Source organism: Mesoplodon bidens, assembly GCF_964165515.1.
Source record: "Mesoplodon bidens genome assembly, chromosome: 3".
Lineage (NCBI taxonomy): Eukaryota > Metazoa > Chordata > Mammalia > Artiodactyla > Ziphiidae > Mesoplodon > Mesoplodon bidens.
Genome location: NC_138178.1, coordinates 116,550,480 through 116,575,883, shown reverse-complemented (window position 1 = coordinate 116,575,883; position 25,404 = coordinate 116,550,480). Strand labels below are relative to the sequence as shown.

Genomic DNA, 25,404 nt, shown 5'->3' with positions numbered 1-25,404 from the left:
GAAACCTCTATACTATTTCCCGTAAAGCCTACACCATTTTGCATTCCTATCAACAGTGTACAATGGTTCCAATTTCTCCACATCCTTGCCAACACTTGTCTTTTGTTTTTTTTTAATAATAGTCATCCTCACAGATATGAAGTGATATTTCTCTGTGGTTTTGATTTACATTTCCCAGGTTATTAATGACATTCAGCATTTTTTCATATACCTGTTGGCCGTTTGTAAGTCTTCTTTGGAGAATGTCTATTCAAGTCCTTTGCCCATTTTTAAATCAGTTTATTAGTTTTCTTTGTATTGAATTGTAGGAGATCCTTATATATTTTAATATTAACCCTTCATCAGATATATGGTTTGCAAATATTTTCTCCTACTCCATAAGTTTCCTTTTTACACTTTTGTTTCCTTTGCTGTTCAGAAGTCTTTAGTTTGGCATAGTCCCACATGTTTACTTTCATTTTTATTGCCTGTGCTTTTGGTGTCATATCCATGAAATCACTGCTAAGGCCAATAACATAAAACTTTTCCCATATGTTTTCTTCTAGGAGGTTTATGGTTTCAGGTCTTATTTTAAGTCTTTAACTCATTTTGAGTTGATTTTTGTGTATGGTATAAGGGTTCATTTTCATTCCTTTGTAAGTGGATACCTAGTTTTCCCAGCACCATTTGTTGAAGATTGTCCTTTCCCTAGTGTGGGTTTTTGGTACCTTTGTTGAAGATTGGTTGACCATATATGCTTGGATTTATTTCTGGGCTTACTATTCTGTTCCATTGGTCTGTATGTCTGGCTTTATGTCAGTACCATACTGTTATAATTACTGTAGCTTTGTAATATATTTTGCAATATATTTTGAAATCAGGAAGTGTGATGCCTCCAACTTTATTCATCTTTCTCAGGGTTAATTTGGCTACTTGTGGTCTTTTGTGATTCCATATGAATCATATATATTTTTACTTTCTATGAAAAATGTTATTGAAATTTTTACAAGAATTGCATAGAATCTGAAGATCATTTGGGGTAGTATGGAAATTTCAACAACACTAAGTCTTCTAATACATGAACATGGAATGTCTTTGTCTTTGTTTCTCTTTGTAATTTTTTTTTTTTTTTTTTTTTTTGCTGTATGCGGGCCTCTCACTGTTGTGGCCTCTCCCGTTGCGGAGCACAGGCTCCGGACGTGCAGGCTCAACGGCCATGGCTCACGGGCCCAACCGCTTTGCGGCATGTGGGATCTTCCCAGACCGGGGCACGAACCCGTGTCCCCTGCATCGGCAGGCGGACTCTCAACCACTGCGCCACCAGGGAAGCCCTCGTTTTAACTTTTTTCACCAATGTTTTGGAGTTTTCAGTATACAAGTCTTTCACCTCCTTAGTTCAGTTTATTACTAAGTATTTTTATTTTTGTTGGTGCTATTGTAAATGGGATTGTTCTCCTAATTTCCTTTTCAGATAGTTCACTGTTACTGTGTAGAAACATGAGTGATTTTCATATGATGATTTTGTATCCTGCAGCTTTACTAAAGTAATTTATTAGTTCTAAATGGTTTGTTATGGAGTCTTTAGGTTTTTCTACATATAAGACCATGTCATATGTAACAGGGACAATTTTATTTCTTCTGACTTTTTTTTAAACATCTTTATTGGAGTATAATTGCTTTACATTGGTGTGTTAGTTTCTGCTTTATAACAAAGTGAATCAGCTATACATATACATATATCCCCATATATCCCACCTCTGACATCTCCCTCCAACCCTCCCTATCCCACCCCTCTAGGTGGTCACAAAGCACCAAGCTGATCTCCCTGTGCTATGAGGCTGCTTCCCACTAGCTATCTGTTTTACATTTGGTAGTTTATATAAGTCCATGCCACTCTCTCACTTTGTCCCAGCTTACCCTTCCCCCTCCCCATGTCCTCAAGTCCATTCTGTACATCTGCATCTTTATTCTTGTCCTGCCCCTAGGTTCTTCAGAACCATTTTTTTTCTTTTTTAGATTCCATATATATGTGTTAGCATATGGTATTTGTATTTCTCTTTCTGACTTACTTCACTCTGTATGACAGTCACTAGGTCCATACAATCACTACAAATAACTCAATTTCATTTCTTTTTATGGCTGAGTAATATTCCTTTGTATATATGTGCTACATATTCTTTATCCATTCATCTGTGGATGGACACTTAGGTTGCTTCCATGTCCTAGGTATTGTAAATAGAGCTGCAATGAACATTGTGGTACATGACTCTTTTTGAATTATGGTTTTCTCAGGGTATATGCCCAGTAGTGGGATTGCTGGGTCATATGGTATTTCTATTTTTACTTTTCTAAGGAACTTCCATACTGTTCTCCATAGTGGCTGTATCAATTTACATTCCCACCAACAGTGAAAGAGGGTTCCCTTTTCTCCACACCCTCTCCAGCATTTATTGTTTCTAGATTTTTTGGTGATGGCCATTCTGACTGGTGTGAGATGATATCTCATTGTAGTTTTGATTTGCATTTCTCTAATGATTAATGTTGTTGAGCATTCTTTCATTTGTTTGTTGGCAATCTGTATATCTTCTTTGGAGAAATGTCTATTTAGGTCTTCTGCCCATTTTTGGATTGAGTTGTTTGTTTTTTTGATATTGAGCTGCATGAGCTGCTTGTAAATTTTGGAGATTAATCCTTTGTCAGTTGATACATTTGCAAATATTATCTCCCATTCTGAGGGCTGTCTTTTCATCTTCTTTATAGTTTCCTTTGCTGTGCAAAAGCTTTGAAGTTTCATTAGGTCCCATTTGTTTATTTCTGGTTTTATTTCGATTTCTCTAGGAGGTGGGTCAAAAAGGATCTTGCTGTGATTTATGTCATAGAGTGTTCTGCCTATGTTTTCCTCTAAGAGTTTGATAGTGTCTGGCCTTATATTTAGGTCTTTAATCCATTTTGAGTTTATTTTTGTGTATAGTGTTAGGGAGTGTTCTGATTTCATTCTTTTACATGTAGCTGTCCAGCATCACTTATTGAAGAGGCTGTCTTTTCTCCATTGTATATTCCTGCCTCCTTTATCAAAAATAAGGTGACCATATGAGCGTAGGTTTATCTTTGGGCTTTCTATCCCGTTCCATTGATCTATATTTCTGTTTTTGTACCACTACCATACTGTCTTGATTACTGTAGCTTTGTAGTATAGTCTGAAGTCCAAGAGCCTGATTCCTCCAGCTCCGTCTTTCTTTCTTAAGATTGTTTTGGCTATTTGGGGTCTTTTGTGTTTCTATACAAATTGTGAATTTTTTTGTTCTAGTTCTCTGAAAAATGCCATTGGTAGTTTGATAGGGATTGCATTGAATCTGTAGGTTGATTTGGGTAGTATAGTCATTTTCACAATGTTGATTCTTGCAGTCCAAGAACATGGTATATCTCTCCATCTGTTTGTATCATCTTTAATTTCTTTCATCATTGTCTTATAGTTTTCTACATGCAGGTCTTTTGTCTCCTTAGGTAGATTTATTCCTAGGTATTTTATTCTTTTTGTTGCAGTGGTAAATGGGTGTGTTTCCTTAATTTCTTTTTCAGATTTTTCATCATTTGTGTATAGGAATGCAAGAGATCTCTGTGCATTAATTTTCTATCCTGCTACTTTACCAAATTCATTGACTAGTTCTAGTAGTTTTCTGGTAGCATCTTTAGGATTCTCTATGTATAGTATCATGTCATCTGCAAACAGTGACACCTTTACATCTTCTTTTCTGATTTTGATTCCTTTTATTTCTTTTTCTTCTCTGATTGTTGTGGCTAAAACTTCCAATACTATGTTGAATAATAGTGGTGAGAGTGGCAACCTTGTCTTGTTCCTGATATTAGTGGAAATGGTTGCATTTTTTCACCATTGAGAATGATGTTGGCTGTGGGTTTGTCATATATGGCCTTTATTATGCTGAGGTAAGTTCCCTCTATTTCTACTTTCTGGAGGGTTTTTATCATAAATGGGTGTTGAATTTTGTTGAAAACCTTTCTGCATCTATTGTGATGATCATATGGTTTTTGTTCTTCAGTTTGTTAATGTGGTGTATCACATTGATTGATTTGCATATATTGAAGAACCCTTGCATTCCTGGGATAAACCCCACTTGATCATGCCATATGATCCTTTTTAATGTGCTGCTGGGTTCTGTTTGCTACTGTTTTGTTGAGGATTTGGCATCTATGTTCATCAGTGATATTAGCCTGTATTTTCTTTCTTTGTGACCTCTTTTTCTGGTTTTGGTTTCAGGGTGATGGTGGCCTCATAGAATGAGTTTGGGAGTGTTCCTCCCTCTGCTATATTTTGGAAGAGTTTGAGAAGGATAGGTGTTAGCTCTTCTCTAAATGTTTGATAGAATTCGCCTGTGAAGCCATCTGGTCCTGGGCTTTTGTTTGTTGGAAGATTTTTAATCACAGTCTCAATTTCAGGTCTTGTGATAGGTCTGTTTATATTTTCTCTTTCTTCCTGCTTCAGTCTCGGAAGGTTGTGCTTTTCTAAGAATTTGTCCATTTCTTCCAGATTGTCCCTTTTATTGGCATATAGTTGCTTGTAGTAATCTCTCATGATCCTTTGTATTTCTGCAGTGTCAGTTGTTACTTCTCCTTTTTCATTTCTAATTGTATTGATTTGAGTCTTCTCCCTATTTTTCTTGATGAGTCTGGCTAATGTTTTATCAATCTTGTTTATCTTCTCAAAGAGCCAGCTTTTAATTTTATTCATCTTTGCTATTGTTTCCTTCATTTCTTTTTCATTTATTTCCAATCTGATCTTTTTTATTTCTTTCCTTCTGCTAACTTTTGGGGGTTTTTTTTTCTTCTTTCTCTAATCGCTTTAGGTGTAAGGTTATGTTGTTTATTTGAGATGTTTCTTGTTTCATGAGGTAGGATCGTATTGTTATAAACTTCCCTATTAGAACTGCCTTTGTGCATCCCATAGGTTTTGGGTCATCGTGTTTTCATTGTCATTTGTTTCTAGTTATTTTTTATTTCTTTGATTTCTTCAGTGATCTCTTGGTTATTAAGTAGTGTATTGTTTAGCCTCCATGTGTTAGCATTTTTTACAGATTTTATCCTGTAATTGACATCGACTCTCATAGCATTGTGGTCGGAAAAGATACTTGATATGATTTCAATTTTCTTAAATTTACCAAGGCTTGATTTGTGACCCAAGATATGATCTATCCTGGAGAATATTCCATGAGCACTTGAGAAGAAAGTGTATTCTGTTGTTTTTGGATGGAATGTCCTATAAATATCAATTAAGTCCATCTTGTTTAATATATCACTTAAAACTTGTGTTTCCCTATTTATTTTCATTTTGGAATATCTTTCCTTTGGTGAAAGTGGGGTGTTAAAGTCCCCTACTATGATTGTGTTACTGTCGATTTCCCCTTTTATGGCTGTTAGCATTTGCCTTCTGTATTGAGGTGCTATTTCTTCTGACTTCGTTGCCTTTTATTTTTTTTCTTGCATAATTGCTCTGACTAGGACTCCTGTTACTATGTTATTATGGGAGAGTAGGTATCTTTGACAAGTTATTTGTTACTTGTTTGTTAGATATTCATGAAAAAGCTTTCAGTTTTTCACCAGTGAGTATGATGTTATAGCTGTGGGCTTTTCTTATATGGACTTTATTATGTTGAGGTATTTTGTTTCTGAGTGTTTATCATGAAAACATGTTGAATTTTGTCAAATGCATTTTCTACAAATATTGAGATAATCATGTAATTTTTCTTTTTACCCTTCATTCTCTTAATGTGCTCTAACACATTAATTGATTGTCATATGTCAAACCATCCTTTTATCCCAGGGATAAATCCCACTTTGTCATAATGTATGATCCTTTTAATGTGCTGTTGGATTTGATTTGCTAGTATTTTTTGAGAAATTTTACATCCATATTCATCAGGGATCTTTTCCTGTGGTCTTCTTTTCTTATGGTGTCTTTGTCAGGCTTTGGTATCAAGGTAATGCTGGCCTCATAAAATGAGTTGGATGTGTTCCCTCCTCTTCAATTTTTTGTAAGAATTTAAGAAGCATTGGTGTTAATTCTTCTTTAAATGTTTGGTAGGATTCACCAGTGAAACTATCTGGTCCTGGGCTTTCCTTTGTTGGGAGGTTTTTGATTGTTGATTTAATCTCCATACTAGTTATAGGTCTGTTGAGACTTTCTATTTCTTTGTGATTTAGGCTTGGTAAGTTGTTTATTTCTAGGAATTTATCCATTTCTTCTAGACTATCCAGTGTGTTTGTACCTAATTGTTCATAATAGCCCCTTATGATCCTTTTTAGTTTTGTGGCATCAGTTATAATGTCAGTTATAATGTCTCTTCTTTCATTTCTGACTTTGAGTCTTCTCTCTTTTTTTTCTTAATGAGTTTTGCTAAGGGTTTGTCAGTTTTATCTTTTTTTTTTTTTGCGGTACGCGGGCCTCTCACCGTTGTGGCCTCTCCCTTTGCGGAGCACAGGCTCCAGATGCGCAGGCTCAGCAGCCATGGCTCACAGGCCCAGCCGCTTGGTGGCATGTGGGATCTTCCCGGACCGGGGCACGAACCCGTGTCCCCTACATCAACAGGCGAACTCTCAACCACTGCGCCACCAGGGAAGCCCAGTTTTATCTTTTTAAAAACCCCACTCAGTTTCATTTTTTTTTCCATTGTTTTTCTTGTCTCTATTTTATTTATTTCTGCTCTAATCTTAGTACTTCCTTCCTCCTGCTAACTTTGGGCTTAGTTTACTCTCCTTTTTCTAGCTCCTTGAGCTGTAAAGTTAAATTGTTTATTTGAGATCTTTCTTATTTTTTAGTATAGGTATTTATCACTATGAACCTCCCTCTTAGTACTCCTTGTGCTGCATCCCATAAGTTTGGGTATGTGATGTTTTCTTTTCCTTTCACTTGAGGTATTTTCTTTTTTTTTTTTACTTTTTATTTGCTTATTTATTTTTTATACAGCAGGTCCTTATTAGTTATCCATTTTATACATATTAGTGTATATGTGTTGAGGTATTTTCTAATTTCCTTTTTTATTTCTTCTTTGACTCATGGTAATTCAAGAGTGTGCTGGGCTTCCCTGGTGGCGCAGTGGTTGAGAGTCCACCTGCCGATGCAGGGGACATGGGTTCGTGCCCCGGTCCGGGAAGATCCCACATGCCGCAGAGCGGCTGAGCCCCTGAGCCATGGCTGCTGAGCCTGCGCGTCCGGAGCCTGTGCTCCACAACGGGAGAGGCCACAACAGTGAGAGGCCCGCGTACAGCAAAAAAAAAAAAAAAAAAAGAGTATGTTGTTTAATTTCCACATATTTGTGAATTTTTCCATTTTCCTTCTGCTATTAATTTCTAGTTTAATTCGATTGTGGTTTAGAAAGATACTTGGAATGATTTCAGTCATCTTAAACTTAAGACTTGTTTTGTGACCTAATATGTGATGTATCCTGGAGAAAAATCAATGTGTGCTTGAGAAGAATATGTAATCTGATGCTTTGGGGTGGACTGTTCTGTATATGTCTTTTAGGTTCATTTGGTCTTTAGTGTTGTTCAGGTCCTCTCTCTCCCTGTTGGCTCTGTCTGGCTGTTCTATTCATTACTGAAAGTAGGGTATTAAATTCTCCTATGATTGTTTTGCTCCCTTTAGTTCTGTCAGTCTTTGCATTGTATATTAAGGTGCTCTGATGTTGAAATCATATATAATTGTTACCTTGGTTGATTGACCCTTTTATCATTATATAATGTCCTTCTTTGTCCCTTGTGACAGTTTTTGACTTAAAGTCTGTTTTGTCTGAAATAGGTATAGCTGCCTCTGCTCTCTTTTGGTTACCATTTGCATGGAATATCTTTTTCCATCCCTTCACTTTTAACCTATGTATGTCCTTAAATCTAAAGTGAGTTTCTTGTAGACAATGTATAGTTGGGTCTTTTTTTATTTTTTCGTTCAGCCACTGTATGTCTTTTGATTGGCAAATTGAGTCAATTTATACTTAAAGTAATTAATTAGGGAAGAATTTACTATTGCCGTTTTGTTAATTGTTCTTTGTTAGGCTTGCAGATCTTTTTTTCTGTTTTTTTTCTCTCCTGCTGTCTTCCTTTGTATTTTGTTGATACAAAATTTTTTTTGTATTTTTTTGTACTGATATACTTTGATTCCTGTATTTTTTTCTTTTGTATAACTTCTATAGGTACTTTTGTTGGAGGGGGGCTTACATAAAATATCTTATAATTATAACAGTCTATTTTAAGCTGATAAAAACTTAAGTTTAATTGCATACAAAAAGTGTACACATTAACTTCTCTCTCCCCATACTTTATGTTATTGTTGTTACAGTTCACATATATTCATACTGTATATCTTTTAACCTCTTTTTTAGTTATAGTTTTAATATTTTTGGTTTTTAACTTTTATCCTAGATTTAAAAGTGATTTACCCACCACATTGCAGTAATACAGTATTCTGATTTGTCTATATGTTTATCTTTACCAGTGAATTTCATACTTTCTTATGCTATCATGTTGCTGTCAACAAACATCCTTTTAAGTTGAAGAACTCCTTTCAGCATTTCTTGTAACACAGGTCCAGTGGTGATGAACTCCCTCAGCTTTTGTTTATCTCAGAAGCCTTTATCTCACCTTCATTTTTGAAGGAACATTTTGTTGGGGATAGTATTATTGGTTAGCTTTTTTTTTTCTTTCAGCACTTTAAATATATTATCCCATTTCCTTCCAACCTGCAAGATTTCTGCTAAAAAATTTGCTAATAGTTTTTGGGGTTTCCCATGTGTATGACAAGTCAGTTTTCTCTCGATGCTTTCAAAATCCTCTCTTTAACTTTAGGCAATTTGATTGTAATGTGTCTCAGTGTGGATTTCTTTGAGTTCATCTTACATGGTTTCTCTTGGGCTTCTTAGATCTGGATGTTCCTTTTCTTCCCCAGGTCTAGGAAGTTATTAGCCATTATTTCTTTGAATAAGCTTTCTGGTCCTTTCTCTCTCTCTTCTCCTTATGGGACTCACATAATGCTTATTTGGAGCTTTGTACTATCTGATAATCTCTTAGGCTAGCTTCACTCTTTTTCCTTCCTTTTTCTTTTTGCTCCTCTGACAGAATTACTTCCAATGATCTGTCTTTGGGTATGCTAACCCCTTCTTCTGTTTGATCTAGTCTGCTGCTGAATTCCTCTAGTGAATTTTTTGGTTCAAGTATTGTGTTCTTCAGCTCCATGATTTCTGTCTGGTAATTTTTTACATTTTCTAACTCTTCATTAAAATTCTCTTCATTGAAATTCTCACTTTATTCATGCATTGTTCTCCTGACCTCAGTGAGCATCTTTATGAGAGTTATTTTGAATTCTATATCAGGTAAATCATGTAATTCTCTTTCATTATAGTCAGTTTGTGGAGCTGCATCTTGTTCCTTTGTTAGGAACATCTTTGCCTGATTCTTAATTTTCCTTGACTCTCTGTGTTGGTGTCTGTACATTAGACAAGGCAGTCTTCATGGACTGGCCTTATGCAGGAGAAGACGCCCATGGTTCTCTCTGACTAGAGATTCTGGGGACCTGTACCAACTCTTTCCCTCCTCAGGGAAAAGTAGGCAGCTGTCATTTTTTTCTGCTCACTCTATACTGAGCAAGAGGAGAGATATTGCTTCTACCAGTCCATACCTCCATCTCAGTTCTCCCCCAGATGGCTAGACTCTGCAGGACCCATCAGAACTCCAAGACTGACAAGGAATATACCAGTTCCTTGGGAAGTCCCAGAGAAGTTGGACATGCAAACCAATTCCTTCTCCCCACCCAACCCTGGGAGAAGATGGAAGCGAGGGAGTCTTCCTGATTATATGGTGAAACACTTGGGGCAGGCACTCTGGTGGGAGGTTGTGCTGAATCTCCCTACTGAATTCTGTAAGTCTGTTAATGTTCACCCAGGGTGCAGAAGACTTTCTACCAATTTCTAGATTTCTCATGCAGAGAATTTGTCCATGAATTGTTGTATTTGTGGGAGAAAGGAGGATCCAAGGCTTCCTACTCTGCCACCTTGCTGATGTCACTCTTTAGGTTAGGCGACATTCTGAGTTTACTTCCAGTCTTGTGATTCTAAGATTTCATTCTCTACCATTTAAGTCTTTTCTTGGACTGAGATGTGATCTCCTTGAATGTTGAATTGGAGTACAGTCCTGAGAGGCAAGTGTATATCTCTAATTCTGCTGGTGACACCTGACAGTCTCAGAGCTTCTCAGTATTTTGGCATCTTCACTTCCAAATAATAGAATCTTGGCTTTCTTTTGGCTAATTTAAAATTATAGGAGATTGGTTCAAGATGGGGAAATTGGTTCAAGGTGGCAGAGTAGAAGGACGTGTGCTCACTCCCTCTTGCAAAAGCTCCAGAATCACAACTAGCTGCTGAACAGTCATCGATAGGAAGACACTGGAACTCATGAAAAAAGATACTCCACATCCAAAGACAAAGGAGAAGCCACGATGAGATGGTAGGAGGGGCGCAATCACATAAAATCAAATCCTGTAACCACTGAGTGGGTGACTTAAAAACTGGAGAACAATTATACCACAGAAGTCCACCCACTGGAGTGAAGGTTCTGAGCCCCATGTCAGTCTTCCCAACCTGGGGGTCCAGCAATGGGAGGAGGGATTCCCAGAAAATCAGACTTTGATGCCTAGCAGGATTTGATTGTAGGACTTCTACAGGACTGGGGGAAACAGAGACTCCACTCTTAGAGGGCACACACAAAGTAGTGTGCACATCAGGACCCGGGGGAAGGAGCAGTGACCCCACAGGAGACTGAACCAGACCTACCTGCTAGTGTTGGAGGGTCTCTTGCAGAGGTGGGGAGTGGCTGTGGCTCACCATAGGGACAAGGACACTGGCAGCAGTAGTTCTGGGTAGTATTCCTTGGCATGAGCTCTCCTGGAGTCCGCCATTAGCCCCACCAAAGAGCCTGTAGCCTCCAGTGCTGGGTCACCTCAGGCCAAATAACCAACAGAGAGGGAACTCAGCCCCACCCATCAGCAGGCAAGCAGATTAAAGTTTTACTGAGCTCTGCCCACCAGAGCAACACCCAGCTGTACCCACCACCAGTGTCTCCCATCAGGAAGCTCGCACAACCCTCTTAGATAGCCTCATCCATCAGAGGTCAGACAGAAGAAGCAAGAAGAACTACAGTCCTGCAGCCTGTGGAATGAAAACCACATTCACAGAAAGATAGACAAGATGAAAAGGCAGAGGGCTATGTACCAGACAAAGGAACAAGATAAAACCCCAGAAAAACAAATAAATGAAGTGGAGATAGGCAACCTTCCAGAAAAAGAATTCAGAATAATGATAGTGAAGATGAGCCAGAACCTCGGAAAAAGAATGGAGGCAAAGATCGAGAAGATGCAAGAAATGTTTAACAATGACCTAGAAGAATTAAAGAACAAACACCTAGAAGAATTAAAGAACAAACAAACAGAGATGAACAATACAATAACTGAAATGGAAAATACACTAGAAGGAATCAATAGCAGAATAACTGAGGCAGGAGAACGGATAAGTGACCTGGAAGACAGAATGGTGGAATTCACTGCTGCAGAACAGAAAAAAGAAAAGAGAATGAAAAGAAATGAAGACAGCCTAAGAGACCTCTGGGACAACATTAAACACACCAACATTCGCATTATAGAGGTCCCAGAAGGAGAAGAGAGAGAGAAGACCCAAGAAAATATTTGAAGAGATTATAGTCAAAAACTTCCCTAACATGGGAAAGGAATTAGCCACCCAAGTCTAGGAAGTGCAGAGAGTCCCAGGCAGGATAAATCCAAGGGAAACACACCAAGACACATAGTAATCAAATTGACAAAAATTAAAGACAAAGAAAAATTATTAAAACCAATGAGGGAAAGATGACAAATAACATACAAGGGAACTCCCATAAGGTTAAAAGCTGATTTCTCAGCAGAAACTCTACAATCCAGGAGGGAGTGGCACAATATATTTCAAGTGATGAAAGGGAAGAACCTACAACCAAGATTACTCTACCCAGCAAGGATCTCATTCAGATTCTATGGAGAAATCAAAAGCTTTACAGACAAGTAAAAGCTAAGAGAATTCAGCACCACCAAATGAGCTCTACAACAAATGCTAAAGAAAATTCTCAAGTGGGAAACAAGAATAGAAAAGGACCTACAAAAACAAACCCAAAACAATTAAGAAAATCATAATAGGAACATACATACCGATAATTACCTTAAAAGTGAATGGATTAAATGCTCCAACCAAAAGACATAGGTTCGCTGAATGGATACAAAAATAAGACCCATATATATGCTGTCTACAAGAGACCCACTTCAGACCTAGGGACACATACAGACTGACAGTGAGGGGATGGAAAAAGAAATTCCATGCAAATGGAAATCAAAAGAAAGCTGGAGTAGCAATACTCATAACAGATAAAATGGACTTTAAAATAAAGAATATTACAAGAGACAAGGGAGGACACTACATAATGATCAAGGGATCAATCCAAGAAGAAGATTTAACATTATAAATATATATGCACCCAACATAGGACCACCTCAATACATAAGGCAACTGCTAACAGCTATAAAAGAGGAAATTGACAGTAACACAATAATAGCAGGGGAATTTAACACCTCACTTACACCAGTGGACAGATCATCCAGACAGAAAATTAATAAGGCAACACAAGCTTTAAATAACACAATAGACAAGATAGATTTCATTGATATATATCGGACATTCCATCCAAAAACAGCAGATTACACATTCTTCTCAAGTGCACATGGAACATTCTCCAGGATGTTCATATCATCATGATCATCAAGATCATATCTTGGGTCACAAATCAAGCTTCAGTAAATTTAAGAAAATTGAAATCACATCAAGCATCTTTTCTGACCACAATGCTATGAGATTAGAAATCAATTACAGGGAAAAAAATGTAAAAAACAGAAACACATGGAGGCTAAACAATACGTTACTAAATAACCAAAAGATCACTGAAAAAATCGAAGAGGAAATCAAAAAATACCTAGGGAACAAGTGACAATGAAAACACGATGATCCAAAGCCTATGGGATGCAGCAAAAGCAGTTCTAAGAGGGAAGTTTATAGCAATAAAATCCGACCTCAAGAAACAAGAAAAATCTCAAACGAACAATCTAACCTTACACCTAAAGGAACTAGAGAAAGAAGAACAAATAAAACCCAAAGTTAGTAGAAGGAAAGAAATCATAAAGATCAGAGCAGAAATAAATGAAATAGAAACAAAGAAAACAATAGCAAAGATCAATAAAACTAAAACCTGGTTCTTTGAGAGGATAAACAAAATGGATAAACCTTTAGCCAGACTCATTAAGTAAAAGAGGGAGAGGACTCAAATCAATAAAATTAGAAATGAAAAAGGAGAAGCTACAACAGACACCACAGAAATACAAAGCATCATAAGAGACTACTACAAGCAGCACTATGCCAATAAAATGGACAACCTGGAAGAAACGGAAAAATTCTTAGAAAGGTATAACCTTCCAAGACTGAACCATGAAGAAACAGAAAATACGAACAGACCAATCACAAGTAATGAAATTGAAATTGTGATTAAAAATCTTCCAACAAACAAAAGTCCAGGACCACATGGCTTCACAGGTGAATTCTATGAAACATTTAGAGAAGAGTTAACACCCATCTTCCTCAAACTCTTCCCAAAAATTGCAGAGGAAGGAACACTCCCAAACTCATTCTACAAGGCCACCATCACCCTGATACCAAAACCAGACAAAGATACTACAAAAAAAGAAAATTACAGACCAATATCACTGATGAATATAGATGCAAAAATCCTCAACAAAATACTAGCAAACAGAATCCAACAACACATTAAAAGGATCATACACCATGATCAAGTGGGATTTATCCCAGGGATGCAAGGATTCTTCAGTGCACACAAATCAATCAATGTGATACACCATATTAACAAATTGAAGAACAAAAACCATATGATCATCTCAATAGATGCAGGAAAAGCTTTTGGCAATATTCAATACCAATTTATGATAAAATAACTATCCAGAAAGTGGGCATAGAGGGAACTTACCTCAACACAATAAAGGCCATGTACGACAAAACCACAGCAAACATCATTCTCAGTGGTGAAAATCAAAGTATTTCCTCTAAGATCAGGAACAAGACAAGGATGTCTACTCTCGCCACTGTTATTCAACATAGTTTTGGAAGTCCTAGCCACTGCAATCAGAGAAGAAAAAGAAATAAAAGGAATCCAAATCGGAAAAGAAGAAGTAACACTGTCACTGTTTGCAGATGACATGATACTATACATAAATAATCCTAAAGATGCCACCAGAAAACTACTAGAGCTAATCAATGAATTTGGTAAAGTTTCAGGATACAAAATTAATGCACAGAAATCTCTTGCATTCCTATACACTAACAATGAAGAATCAGAAAGAGAAATTAAGAAAACAATCCCATTCACCACTGCAACAAAAAGAATAAAATACCTAGGAATAAACCTACCTAAGGAGGTTAAAGACCTGTATTCAGAAAACTATAAGACACTGCTGAAATAAATCAAAGATGACACAAACAGTTGGAGAGATATACCATGTTCTTGGATTGGAAGAATCAATATTGTCAAAATGACTATACTACCCAAAGCAATCTACAGATCCAATGCAACCTCTATCAAATTACCAATGGCATTTTTTACAGAACTAGAACAAAAAATCTTAAAATTTGTAGGGAGACACAAAAGACCCCAAATATCCAAAGCAATCTTGAGGGGGAAAAAAATGGAGCTGGAGGAATCAGACTCCCTGACTTCAGACTATACTACAAAGCTACAGTAATCAAGATAATATGGTACTGGCACAAAAACAGAAATATAGATCAATGGAACAGGATAGAAAGCGCAGAGGTAAACCCACGCACCTATAGTCAACTAACCTATGACAAAGGAGGCAGGGATATACAATGGGGAAAAGACAGCCTCTTCAATAAGTGGTGCTGGGAAAAGTGGACAGCTAAATGTAAAAGAATGAAATCAGAACACTCCCTAACACCATACACAAAAATAAACTCAAAATGGATTAAAGACCTAAATGTAAGACCGGACATTATAAAACTCATAGAGGAAAACATAGGAAGAACACTCTTTGACATAAATCACACCAAGATCTTTTTTCACCCACCTCCTAGAGTAATGGAAATAAAAACAAAAATAAACAAATGGGACCTAATGAAACTTAAAAACTTTTGCACAGCAAAGGAAACTATAAACAAAACAATAAGACAAGCCTCAGAATGTGAGAAAATATTTGCAAATGAATCAATGGACAAAGGATTAATCTCCAAAATATACAAACAGTTCATGCAGCTCAATATTAAGAAAACAACCCAATCAAAAAATGGGCAGAGGGCTTCCCTGGTGGCACAGTGGTTGAGAGTCCGCCTGCCGATGGCAGGGGACACGGGTTCGTGCCCCGGTCTGGGAGGATCCCACATGCCGCGGAGCGGCTGGGCCCATGAGCCATGGCCGCTGGGCTTGCGCGTCCGGAGCCTGTGCTCCGCAACGGGAGAGGCCACAGCAGTGAGAGGCCTGCGTACCACAAAAAAAAAAAAAAAAAAAAAAAAAAAAATGGGCAGAAGACCTAAATAGACATTTCTCCAAAGAAGACGCACAGATGGCCAAGAGGCATATGAAAAGCTGCTCAACATCACTAATTATTAGAGAAATGCAAATCACAACTACAGTGAGGTATTACCTCATCCTGGTTAGAATGGGCATCATCAGAAAATCTACAAACAACAAATTCTGGAGAGGGTGTGGAGAAAAGGGAACCCTCTTGCAATGTTGGTCTGAATGTAAATTGATATAGCCACTATGGAGAACAGTATGGAGGTTCCTTAAAAAACTAAAAATAGAACTACCATATGACCCAGCAACCCCACTACTGGGCATATACCCTGAGAAAAACATAGTTCAAAAAGACACATGCACCCCAATATTCATTGCAGCACTATTTACAATAACCAGTTCATGGAAGCAACCTAAATGCCCATTGACAGGTGAATGGATAAAGAAGATGTGGTACATATATACAATGGAATATTACTCAGCCATAAAAAGGAGTGAAATTGGGTCATTTGTAGAGACGTGGATGGATCTAGAGACTGTCATACAGAGTGAAGTAAGTCAGAAAGAGAAAAACAAATATCATATATTAATGCATATATGTGGAATCTAGAAAAATGGCACAGATGAACCGGTTTGCAAGGCAGAAATAGAGACACAGATATAGAGAACAAACGTATGGACACCAAGGGGAGAAGTGTGGGGTGGGGTGGTGGCGGTGGGATGAATTGAGAGATTGAGGTTGACATATATGCACTAATATGTATAAAATAGATAACTAATAAGAACCTGCTGTATAAAAAAATAAAATAAAATTCAAAAAAAACCTTTTATACTTATAAGACTTTAAATAAATAAATAAATAAATAATAAAATTATATTCCTTTGTAAGGTAGACAATTTCTATAAGCTTCAGATACCTCATCTGCTCAGCAATATTGTGAGGCTTAAATATACAGAAAGTGCTTAACACAGTGCCTAGCACATTGTGTCTTATCATTATCATCATCATCTTTTTCCAGTTTTTAAAATAAACTAATGGAAAGGGCAAAATGACATTCCAAGTAATATGATAATCAAGCCAGAAGGCTAACCATTCAGCTAATGCCTGGTGACTTGTAATAATGAGATGTCTTCCGTTGAGTTCATAAAACCCAACAAGTGACTAAGTTTTTAAGAGGCAGAAGTTAGGTACTATCTCATCGAACTTTGATAGTGAAAGTCCAGAAGTAACTCCCTTCTCTTTACTGCATGTTTACCCCTGCACTTTGTTCACACCCCCATTTCAGTACTCATCACATTGTACTATGATACTTCATTATAAAGCCACCCTATCCCCTCTCTGGACCATTTACCCTCACACTCAATTCTAGCACCCACTGTAGGACCAGGCATTTGTAGACATACAATAACTGTATGTTGGATGAATATATGACAGATGAATTGTGAATGAGAAGGAATATAACCTAATGAATGGGATATAATATAACGATAGTTGGAAGTCTGAAGAACTTGAGTTCAAATCCAAGGTCCACCTCCTATAAGCAGTGTGATCTTGATCAAGTGACTTAACTCTTTAAGTTTCATGTCCTTATCTGTAAAATGGTGTTATGTACTTAATTCATAGGGTTCTTATATTATATATAGGTTTTGTACATGCTTTTTGCATATAAAATTGTCTATCAATAAGTAACTATTATTAACAGTACCATTAACTTTCTTAATGAAAATTATGAAAAATAGCACAAATATCATACCATGTACATTATTTTATTACTTCTCTTACTTTTACTATTAGTTTTATTGTTATTTGTTATTATGGTATTGACAGAAATGCTGGCATGATTCACTGATTGCCAGTACAGCATGACCCATTCAAACTATGTGATAGGTTTCACTCAGACCCAACAACCTCACAGATGTGCATTCTTGCTTTGGATGGACCTGGGGTAGGAAAAGGTGAACAAAGTTAATAGTATTGTGTTCAGTTCTGCAGCCTTAAAAAACAAAGCTCTGCTTCCACCAAAGAAGGCTTTAAAATGCTTCCCAGCACATCCAAATCCTCTTAGAGCATCACTTATCCAGTCCAAGTATCCAAAAAGATGAACCATAAGCTTCAGTTTAGCAGTGGTTCTCAGACAAGCATCCATCAGGATAATTTGGAAGACTTGTCTAGACAGATTGTTGTGCTCCATCCCAAGTTTTGGGTTCTGTAGGCCTAGGGTAAAACCCCAAGTTTCATTTCTACTAAGTTCTCACATGATACTGATGATGGTGGTTCAGGGACCACACTTTGAGAACCATTGAATTCATAGATATGGTTGAGGTATGAGTAACCTGAGTCCAGGGTGGAAATATTTGCAGAAATCTTTTCACTAAGGAGAATTGCCTGATAACGCCCATGAAAATAAGGGCTTTCTGTTTTCAGCCCCAATGTTTTCAACATTGCACTGTCCTTTCTTTACTTTATAAATTTATTGGGAGGGGAAATGATTTGATGAAGATATTTTAAGCTTCTATGAGCCTGATAAAATCTATAGACATTTTCTCCTGAAAAGCCCATCTGCACATACCCAGAACCATTGCTTATAATTTCAGGAGGTTCTCAGGCACCTCCCCCAACAGCCCACCCACCAACCCTTAGGAGTATCAGTAGAAAAGCTATCCCCTAAGGCAAAGTCATGGGTTCACTTGGATGTAACAAAAATTCCCTTCTTACACCTAAGCTTTCAGTTCACTCATTTGTAAAATAGGAATAAAAATAATAGTTCTTACCTCAAAGACTGTGAAGATTAACTGATATAATACACTGAAGAGCCTAATTTGAAAACCAGAAACACTAAATATTACCTTTTGCTCTCTCTTTATAGTCCTGCTACAGCAATCCTCATTCTTGAGGCGAGTGGATGCCTCTCCCTACTAGGGGAAAGATCAGGAAGTGTAAGAAAGAAGAGCCAGCCCAAAGGGTAATATTTCAAGACTTTACTCTGTGCCCACTGCATTCTTTTGCTAAAATCTGGTCACAGGATGCCATATCATGTTTTTTTCTGTGAGTCCCTGAGTAATGGGGTCTGGCAAGCCCAGGCCTGGCTCTATGACCTGAGAGTCTCAATTCATTTGCCTGGAAATACTCCACTTTGCAAATGTCCTATGCCTTGTCATGTCCCCATGTTAACGCCTCCTGGCAGAAAGACAGAAACATAAAGTTCTAATAGGGGTTCATTTACAGGGTAGAAGATACTGAGTTTTGAGAAATAGTGATTAAGGTCAAAGCCTGATTCTCATTGTTTCTACAAAGATAAACTACAGTGATAGGCTAATCCGCAGACATTTATTTAGCACTTACTGTGCACAGTGTGTAGTAGGTGAAACAAAGAGGAATAACACATGCTCCTGTTCTGTGCCAGCTCACATTCCAGCAGGGAAGATGGATACACACAAAAATAAACCAGACACAAAGAGAGCCAGAGCAAGGACAATGATCGCAGATCAGTGTTTCAGGAGTGCCCAAGAGGGAGAAATCAATTTTGATGGGGATCCACGGAAGTCTCTTGGGCAAAGTGGGATTTAAGCTGGACCGTAAAGAGTGGGGCTGCTATCTGTGAATATGATGGAGAATGACATTCTAGGTTGTGGGAATTGTTTGAAAAAAAACATGGACTTAGAAAAGTGTTCGGTAGAAATGTGCATGATTATGATTTAACCAGCATGAGTGTAGTTTGGCTTGGGGGTAAAGGTGTAGAATTTGAGACTAGAAACGTAGGTTGAAAGCATATCATGGGAAACAAACCAAAGGCCAATGAGGAGCTTTAGCTTTACTCTCCGTGCCGTGGGGAAGGGTTGAGGGTCTTTGAGTAGGGAGGCGCCAGAAGCAGATATGTTTTTATAATAAAAAAAAAAATCCCTGGTGCCACTGTGAAGAACAGATGATAGAAGCAAGAAGCAAGCAAGACTTGGTGAAAGTAATGGGAACCTGAGCTAAAGCCAGAGAAGTAGCAAGAGCTGCCGGAGGGGGAAGAAGGGGAGGGGCATTTGAGGGACTGCGTTCTTCCGAGGATGGTTGATGACATGCAGCAAAGAAAGCAGAGGTGAGCTGGCAGGGCTCTCCTTGGTGCATCTGATCCCAGTCTGGGTTGCTGCCTAGAGCAGACCATGGACTCAGAGGAAGAGGCTGGAAAGGGGCCCAGAGGCCGGGTGGTGAGGGATAGCTCTTGGCCATCCCCAAAAGACTTTTCTCCTCCCGAGAATGCCCAGAGGGGTAGCAATTGACCATCTGCTTTGCCTGCCTGGAATATCAAAATCAGTGATTCCCAGACATGGGCCCTCAGCCTGGCAATGTCAGAAGTCCTGAAGTTCTTTTTTTTTTTTTTTAACATCTTTATTGGAGTATAATTGCTTTACAGTGGTGTGTTAGTTTCTGCTTTATAACAAAGTGAATCAGTTATGCATATACATATGTTCCCATATCTCTTCCCTCTTGCGTCTCCCTCCCTCCCACCCTCCCTATCCCACCCCACTAGGTGGTCACAAAGCACCAACCTTTTCTCCCTGTGCTATGTGGCTGCTTCCCACTAGCTATCTATTTTACATTTCGTAGTGTACATATGTCCATGCCACTCTCTTTCTCACAGCTTACCCTTCCCCCTCCCCATATCCTCAAGTCCATTCTCTAGTAGTTCTGTGTCTTTATTCCTGTCTTACCCCTATGTTCTTCATGACATTTTTTTCTTAAATTCCATATATATGTGTTAGCATACGGTATTTGTTTTTCTCTTTCTGACTTACTTCACTCTGTATGACAGTCTCTAGGTCCATCCACCTCACTACAAATAACTCAATTTCCTTTCTTTTATGGCTGAGTAATATTCCATTGTATATATGTGCCACATATTCTTTATCCATTCATCTGTTGATGGACACTTACATTGCTTCCATGTCCTGGCTATTGTAAATAGAGCTGCAATGGACATTTTGGTACATGACTCTTTTTGAATTATGGTTTTCTCAGGGTATATGCCCAGTAGTGGGATTGCTGGGTCATATGGTATTTCTATTTTTAGTTTTTTAAGGAAACTCCATACTGTTCTCTATAGTGGCTGTATCAATTTACATTCCCACCAACAGTGCAAGAGGGTTCCCTTTTCTCCACACCCTCTCCAGCATTTATTGTTTCTAGATTTTTTGATGATGGCCATTCTGACTGGTGTGAGATGATATCTCATTGTAGTTTTGATTTGCATTTCTCTAACGATTAATGATGCTGAGCATTCTTTCATTTGTTTGTTGGCAATCTGTATATCTTCTTTGGAGAAATGTCTATTTAGGTCTTCTGCCTATTTTTGGATTGGGTTGTTTGTTTTTCTGATATTGAGCTGCATGAGCTGCTTGTATATTTTGGAGATTAATCCTTTGTCAGTTGCTTCATTTGCAAATATCTTCTCCCATTCTGAGGGTTGTCTTTTGGTCTTGTTTATGGTTTCCTTTGCTGTGCAAAAGCTTTGAAGTTTCATTAGGTCCCATTTGTCTGTTTTTGTTTTTACTTCCATTTCTCTAGGAGGTGGGTCAAAAAGGATCTTGCTGTGATTTATGTCATAGAGTGTTCTGCCTATGTTTTCCTCTAAGAGTTTGATAGTGTCTGGCCTTACATTTAGGTCTTTAATCCATTTTGAGTTTATTTTTGTGTATGGTGTTAGAGAGTGTTCTAATTTCATACTTTTATATGTATCTGTCCAATTTTCCCAGCACCACTTATTGAAGAAGCTGTCTTTTCTCCACTGTATATATATTCTTGCCTCCTTTATCAAAGATAAGGTGACCATATGTGCGTGGGCTTATTTTAAAACAACTTTTAGGTACCTTCCCAGGTGATTCTGATCTGGGAACCTAAGGTGGGTCTGAGGTGGGGCTGGGCATCCATATGTTTTAAAGCTCCCAGGTGACTCTGATGCACAACTGGATTTGGGAACTACTGTGGGATCTTACTGTTGAGCTGGGAAATGTATAGAAAACATGGGTTCAATGTATGCTCGTGCTAGCGAACACTATGATGGCTTGAAGACTTTAGGATTTGGTCCCCAACAGCATCTCAAACATAATGACCTTCATTGAGTGTCTTAGCTGCTCCTCCCTCCCCAACTCCAATCCTCAACGAACACATCAGGAGGTGGGAGAAGCTGTGTGATTGACAGTGTCCCCTGAACTTCCCAAAAGGTCATTGTGCATACAAGTCATCACTTTCACCCTTGTCCTTGGCTGTGTCGCAGGAGCACCATGAGAGGGTCTCGTCACAGGTGTTTTGAGACCTTAGAAAACAGGTTACATAAAAATACTATCCATTTTCTCCAGGCTTGTACAATATTCATAGCACTTTTACTACTATTATTGTTTTTATTTCTCAGAAAAACCATGCAGTACAAAGTTAAGGTGGGTGTTAAAAACATCCCTTCTACACACTGGGCTCCATGGGATTCAGTGACTCGTGCAAGGTCAGACAACCAGAGCTGGTCCTGAATCCGCCATCCTCCCGAGCTCCAGTTCTGCTTCTGTGCCAGAATGGAGACGGGTAACATAAAGGCATTTTTCTCTCCTTGTAAAAGAGAAAAAAATGGGGGGAGGGGAAATTATTTAAACACACCTCACTCATACTGCAATCACTGCATTGTTTTTCCTGTTGAAACACCCTGTTGGTTTTTAAATCCCTTTAAACCTACCCGACACCTGTATGGCCCAGATCCAAGAATTATTACCGAACCCCTCACTTTTTATATTTAACCACATAGGAGTTCTGTGATGGTATCTGGCTCTTGGTTCAGTTGAAAATTTCAGAGCTTCCAGAATTTTTCTTCTTCCATCAAAGCTATAAGCATGCAATGCTCAGAACTGATTTTTTTTTTTTAATTAGGCAGAGAATGGTTCCCACGTTTACTTCTCCTGCTGGATAAAAATAGCATCATGGCACTACCCTGTATTGTTCCTCTGTGAAGATCCCTCTGAAATATTGACCAAAAGAGAGGCCAGGGGAAGGATAGGGGAGGTCTCCGTCAGCAACTTACGGTTTGTGAGATGACCTCTCTTCAGGGCAAGAACTGAGGCTGACAGCAAAATGAGAACTTTCCAGCAAATTCATTATAACAAAGCATAATGTGGGCTCACTAGGCACAAAAATAGGCAAAAGGAAAGTGACTTCCACATAAGACCTAATTAAATACTGTGATGTCAGAAGCAGAGCAGGGAGGGGTGGAAAATCAAATCAGACCAAAGGGAAGGACCCAAATTCAAATGGAAAGAAGAAATATTTTTCTCTCTTTTTCTTCCTCCCTTTCTGTGTGCGTGTGTCTCTCTCTCCCTGTCTCTCTTCTGTCTCTGTCTCTCTCCTTTTCTTCCTTTGCCATTGAAGGAAGAATAAGATTCAAGAACAATGGGTTGAAAATTCTTCAGCCAATGGTCCGGTGACTTACTACTGTTTATAATGCACAGAATGTCACAGGCTGTTTTGCAGCCTTCCCAAGTTGGTTTGTTAATAACAGGAAGCTAGCACTTCTCAGTACAGTGGATCAGCTACACGTGAAAGTAAATGCAAAAAACCTGGAGGGGAATAGCAGCAGACCGAGAGTAGCCTTGATTTAATTTAACATTTGGGGGTCCACACACAAATGAGCATTTTAGTAGGCTTCATGGTGGAAGTTGCTGTCATTTGTAAAATATTCTGGCCAATTAGCTAATAGTGTGCTTGGATTTCTCCTGTTTTGATACAGTAATACTAAGTACATTGTGAAGCCCAATTATACAAATCATCCCCATATGCCATACCAGTCTTTCTTTATGAACTGTGTTTATAAATCCTGTGTGAGGAAATGTGTACTTCAGCAATTTAGACCATGTGTAAAAACATAGCCAATGGGATTGTCAAGAAAACAAGTTCCAGCCTAGGAAATCCTAATGTGTTCCGCTGGAATAACAGGAGGGTGCCGGGGAGTGCAACGCTCTGCTTAAATACATATTGCTTTATAGTGTTTAACCGACTTAGGGGCTTACGCTTCCCTTTCTGTTATTTTATTCTTCTTTTCTTTTAGGATCCAACCTTGGAGTTTCTGAGAAAATTTGGGGTTGGTCTTCTCTCAGGCACAATAGCCTCAGTCATTAACATCCCTTTTGATGTTGCCAAAAGTAGGATTCAAGGGCCTCAGCCAGTTCCTGGAGAGATCAAGTACAGAACCTGTTTTAAAACAATGGCCACGGTCTATCAGGAAGAAGGGTAACACATTCTTATTTTAATAAATGTGCAAGACTAAAGCATTGCTAAAACCACGTTGTACTTCCATTTTGATGAGAGCCATTAAGCCCTCCTGAATTGGGTGTGTGTCTGAGAAGCTCTAGGGAATAGATGAGAAACTTGGTGAGATAACACAGTAATGAGATGTTGGCAAAACCTTCTTACGCCATCAAGAAATATGAGCCACGATCATTCAATATACTGTATGTTTGTCCTAGAATGCCAAGGTGAACTTTTTGCTTGTCAGTTTGCACCGTATGCTATTGCATATAATATGCCCTGTTGCCACGTGGGCAGGAGAGTAATTGTCTTCTGACTATACATCTAATCAAAATGTCACCTAATTATATTCTCCTGAGAGAATTAAACATGAGAGTTCTGTGAAGGTAGTTTTCTTTTAAGAATTTAAAGTATGTGCCTTTTTCTACTGTTTTTTGGTTTTTTTAAGTCTTATTTTTGTCTCTTCATCCCTCCTCAGCAGGTCTTATTCTCAAGTAAGCAAGTAGTATTTTATTATTTTGATCTAAACTGCATCGTATTTCCTTCTGTGAGGACTGAGTTTATGGTCTTTTAAACTCAATTACAAGAGTCATTTTGTCCATATACACAGCTGTCTTGAAAGTAAGGCCTGTCTGGATAGCAAAAACCATCTCGCTGATGAAAGTCCTATTTGTGATGGGACAAGATCAGCATAGCTTGGGTATTAAAGAATTAATTCTTTCCTCTCATCCAATTTGCTGCAGAGAATACTTAGCCCAATACTGTCTGTTTTGGGATTTGAAAATTTTTCTCAAATGACTTTTTTGGGTAAGTGCTGGGTCAGCATCTCAATAAAGCTGAGGTACAACTCCATTTTGTTTTCAGAATAAGAATGTTGCTCTTTCCCTTCCGGTTCTAGCATTTTAGCTTTGTATAAAGGCCTGCTTCCCAAGATTATGAGGCTTGGACCAGGTAATAATGTTTTCATTACTTATATCCTTCCTTCCTTATTTCTCTAGTATCTCTTTTTTATTTGTGTCTATATGTAACACAACTAAAGTTTGTCACACTGTGAAACATGGAAACCTTAAGGATATAAAAGTTGTCTAGGAGTATTCAAGACACTAAAGGCATCCATTAGAAATGTTCTACCTTTGTTTATAAGGTACTATTTGTGGCCTTACTGGAGGCTGATAGAAGCCAAAGCCCACCTTAAGTCAACAGGAAAGGATGCACAGCCAGTCGGAGTTTGAGTCGCTTCTGGCTGAAAGGGAGGATTTTTCACTGAGTGAGGGACCAGCCCAATAAAACTTTCCCTGGTGCTTCTAGTTCATTCTTGCTCCTGCCTCAGCTTCGCTTCAGAAAGAGAAAAGGAGGACAGCTAGTCTCCATGAACCGCCAGAGCCACTCTCCCCACTGTCGCCTCTGGGGAGCAAGAATGGAGAAGCTGAAGCCTGGCGCTCACCTTCCTAGCTTCTGTCAGCATGATGATG

At 38.4% G+C, this 25,404-nt stretch overlaps 1 protein-coding gene across 5 annotated transcripts in view; it reads left to right on the top strand.

Annotated features, from left to right (window-relative positions):
- The window catches only part of SLC25A21 (solute carrier family 25 member 21), a 528,472-nt gene that overhangs the window by 499,704 nt on the left and 3,364 nt on the right, over positions 1–25,404 (top strand). For all 5 annotated transcript variants that reach the window (XM_081227232.1, XM_081227234.1, XM_081227231.1 and 2 more), the window contains 2 exons: positions 23,733–23,914; positions 24,831–24,883. In XM_081227232.1, the coding sequence (XP_081083358.1) occupies positions 23,733–23,914; positions 24,831–24,883 (235 nt within the window). The remainder of the gene's footprint in view (positions 1–23,732; positions 23,915–24,830; positions 24,884–25,404) is intronic.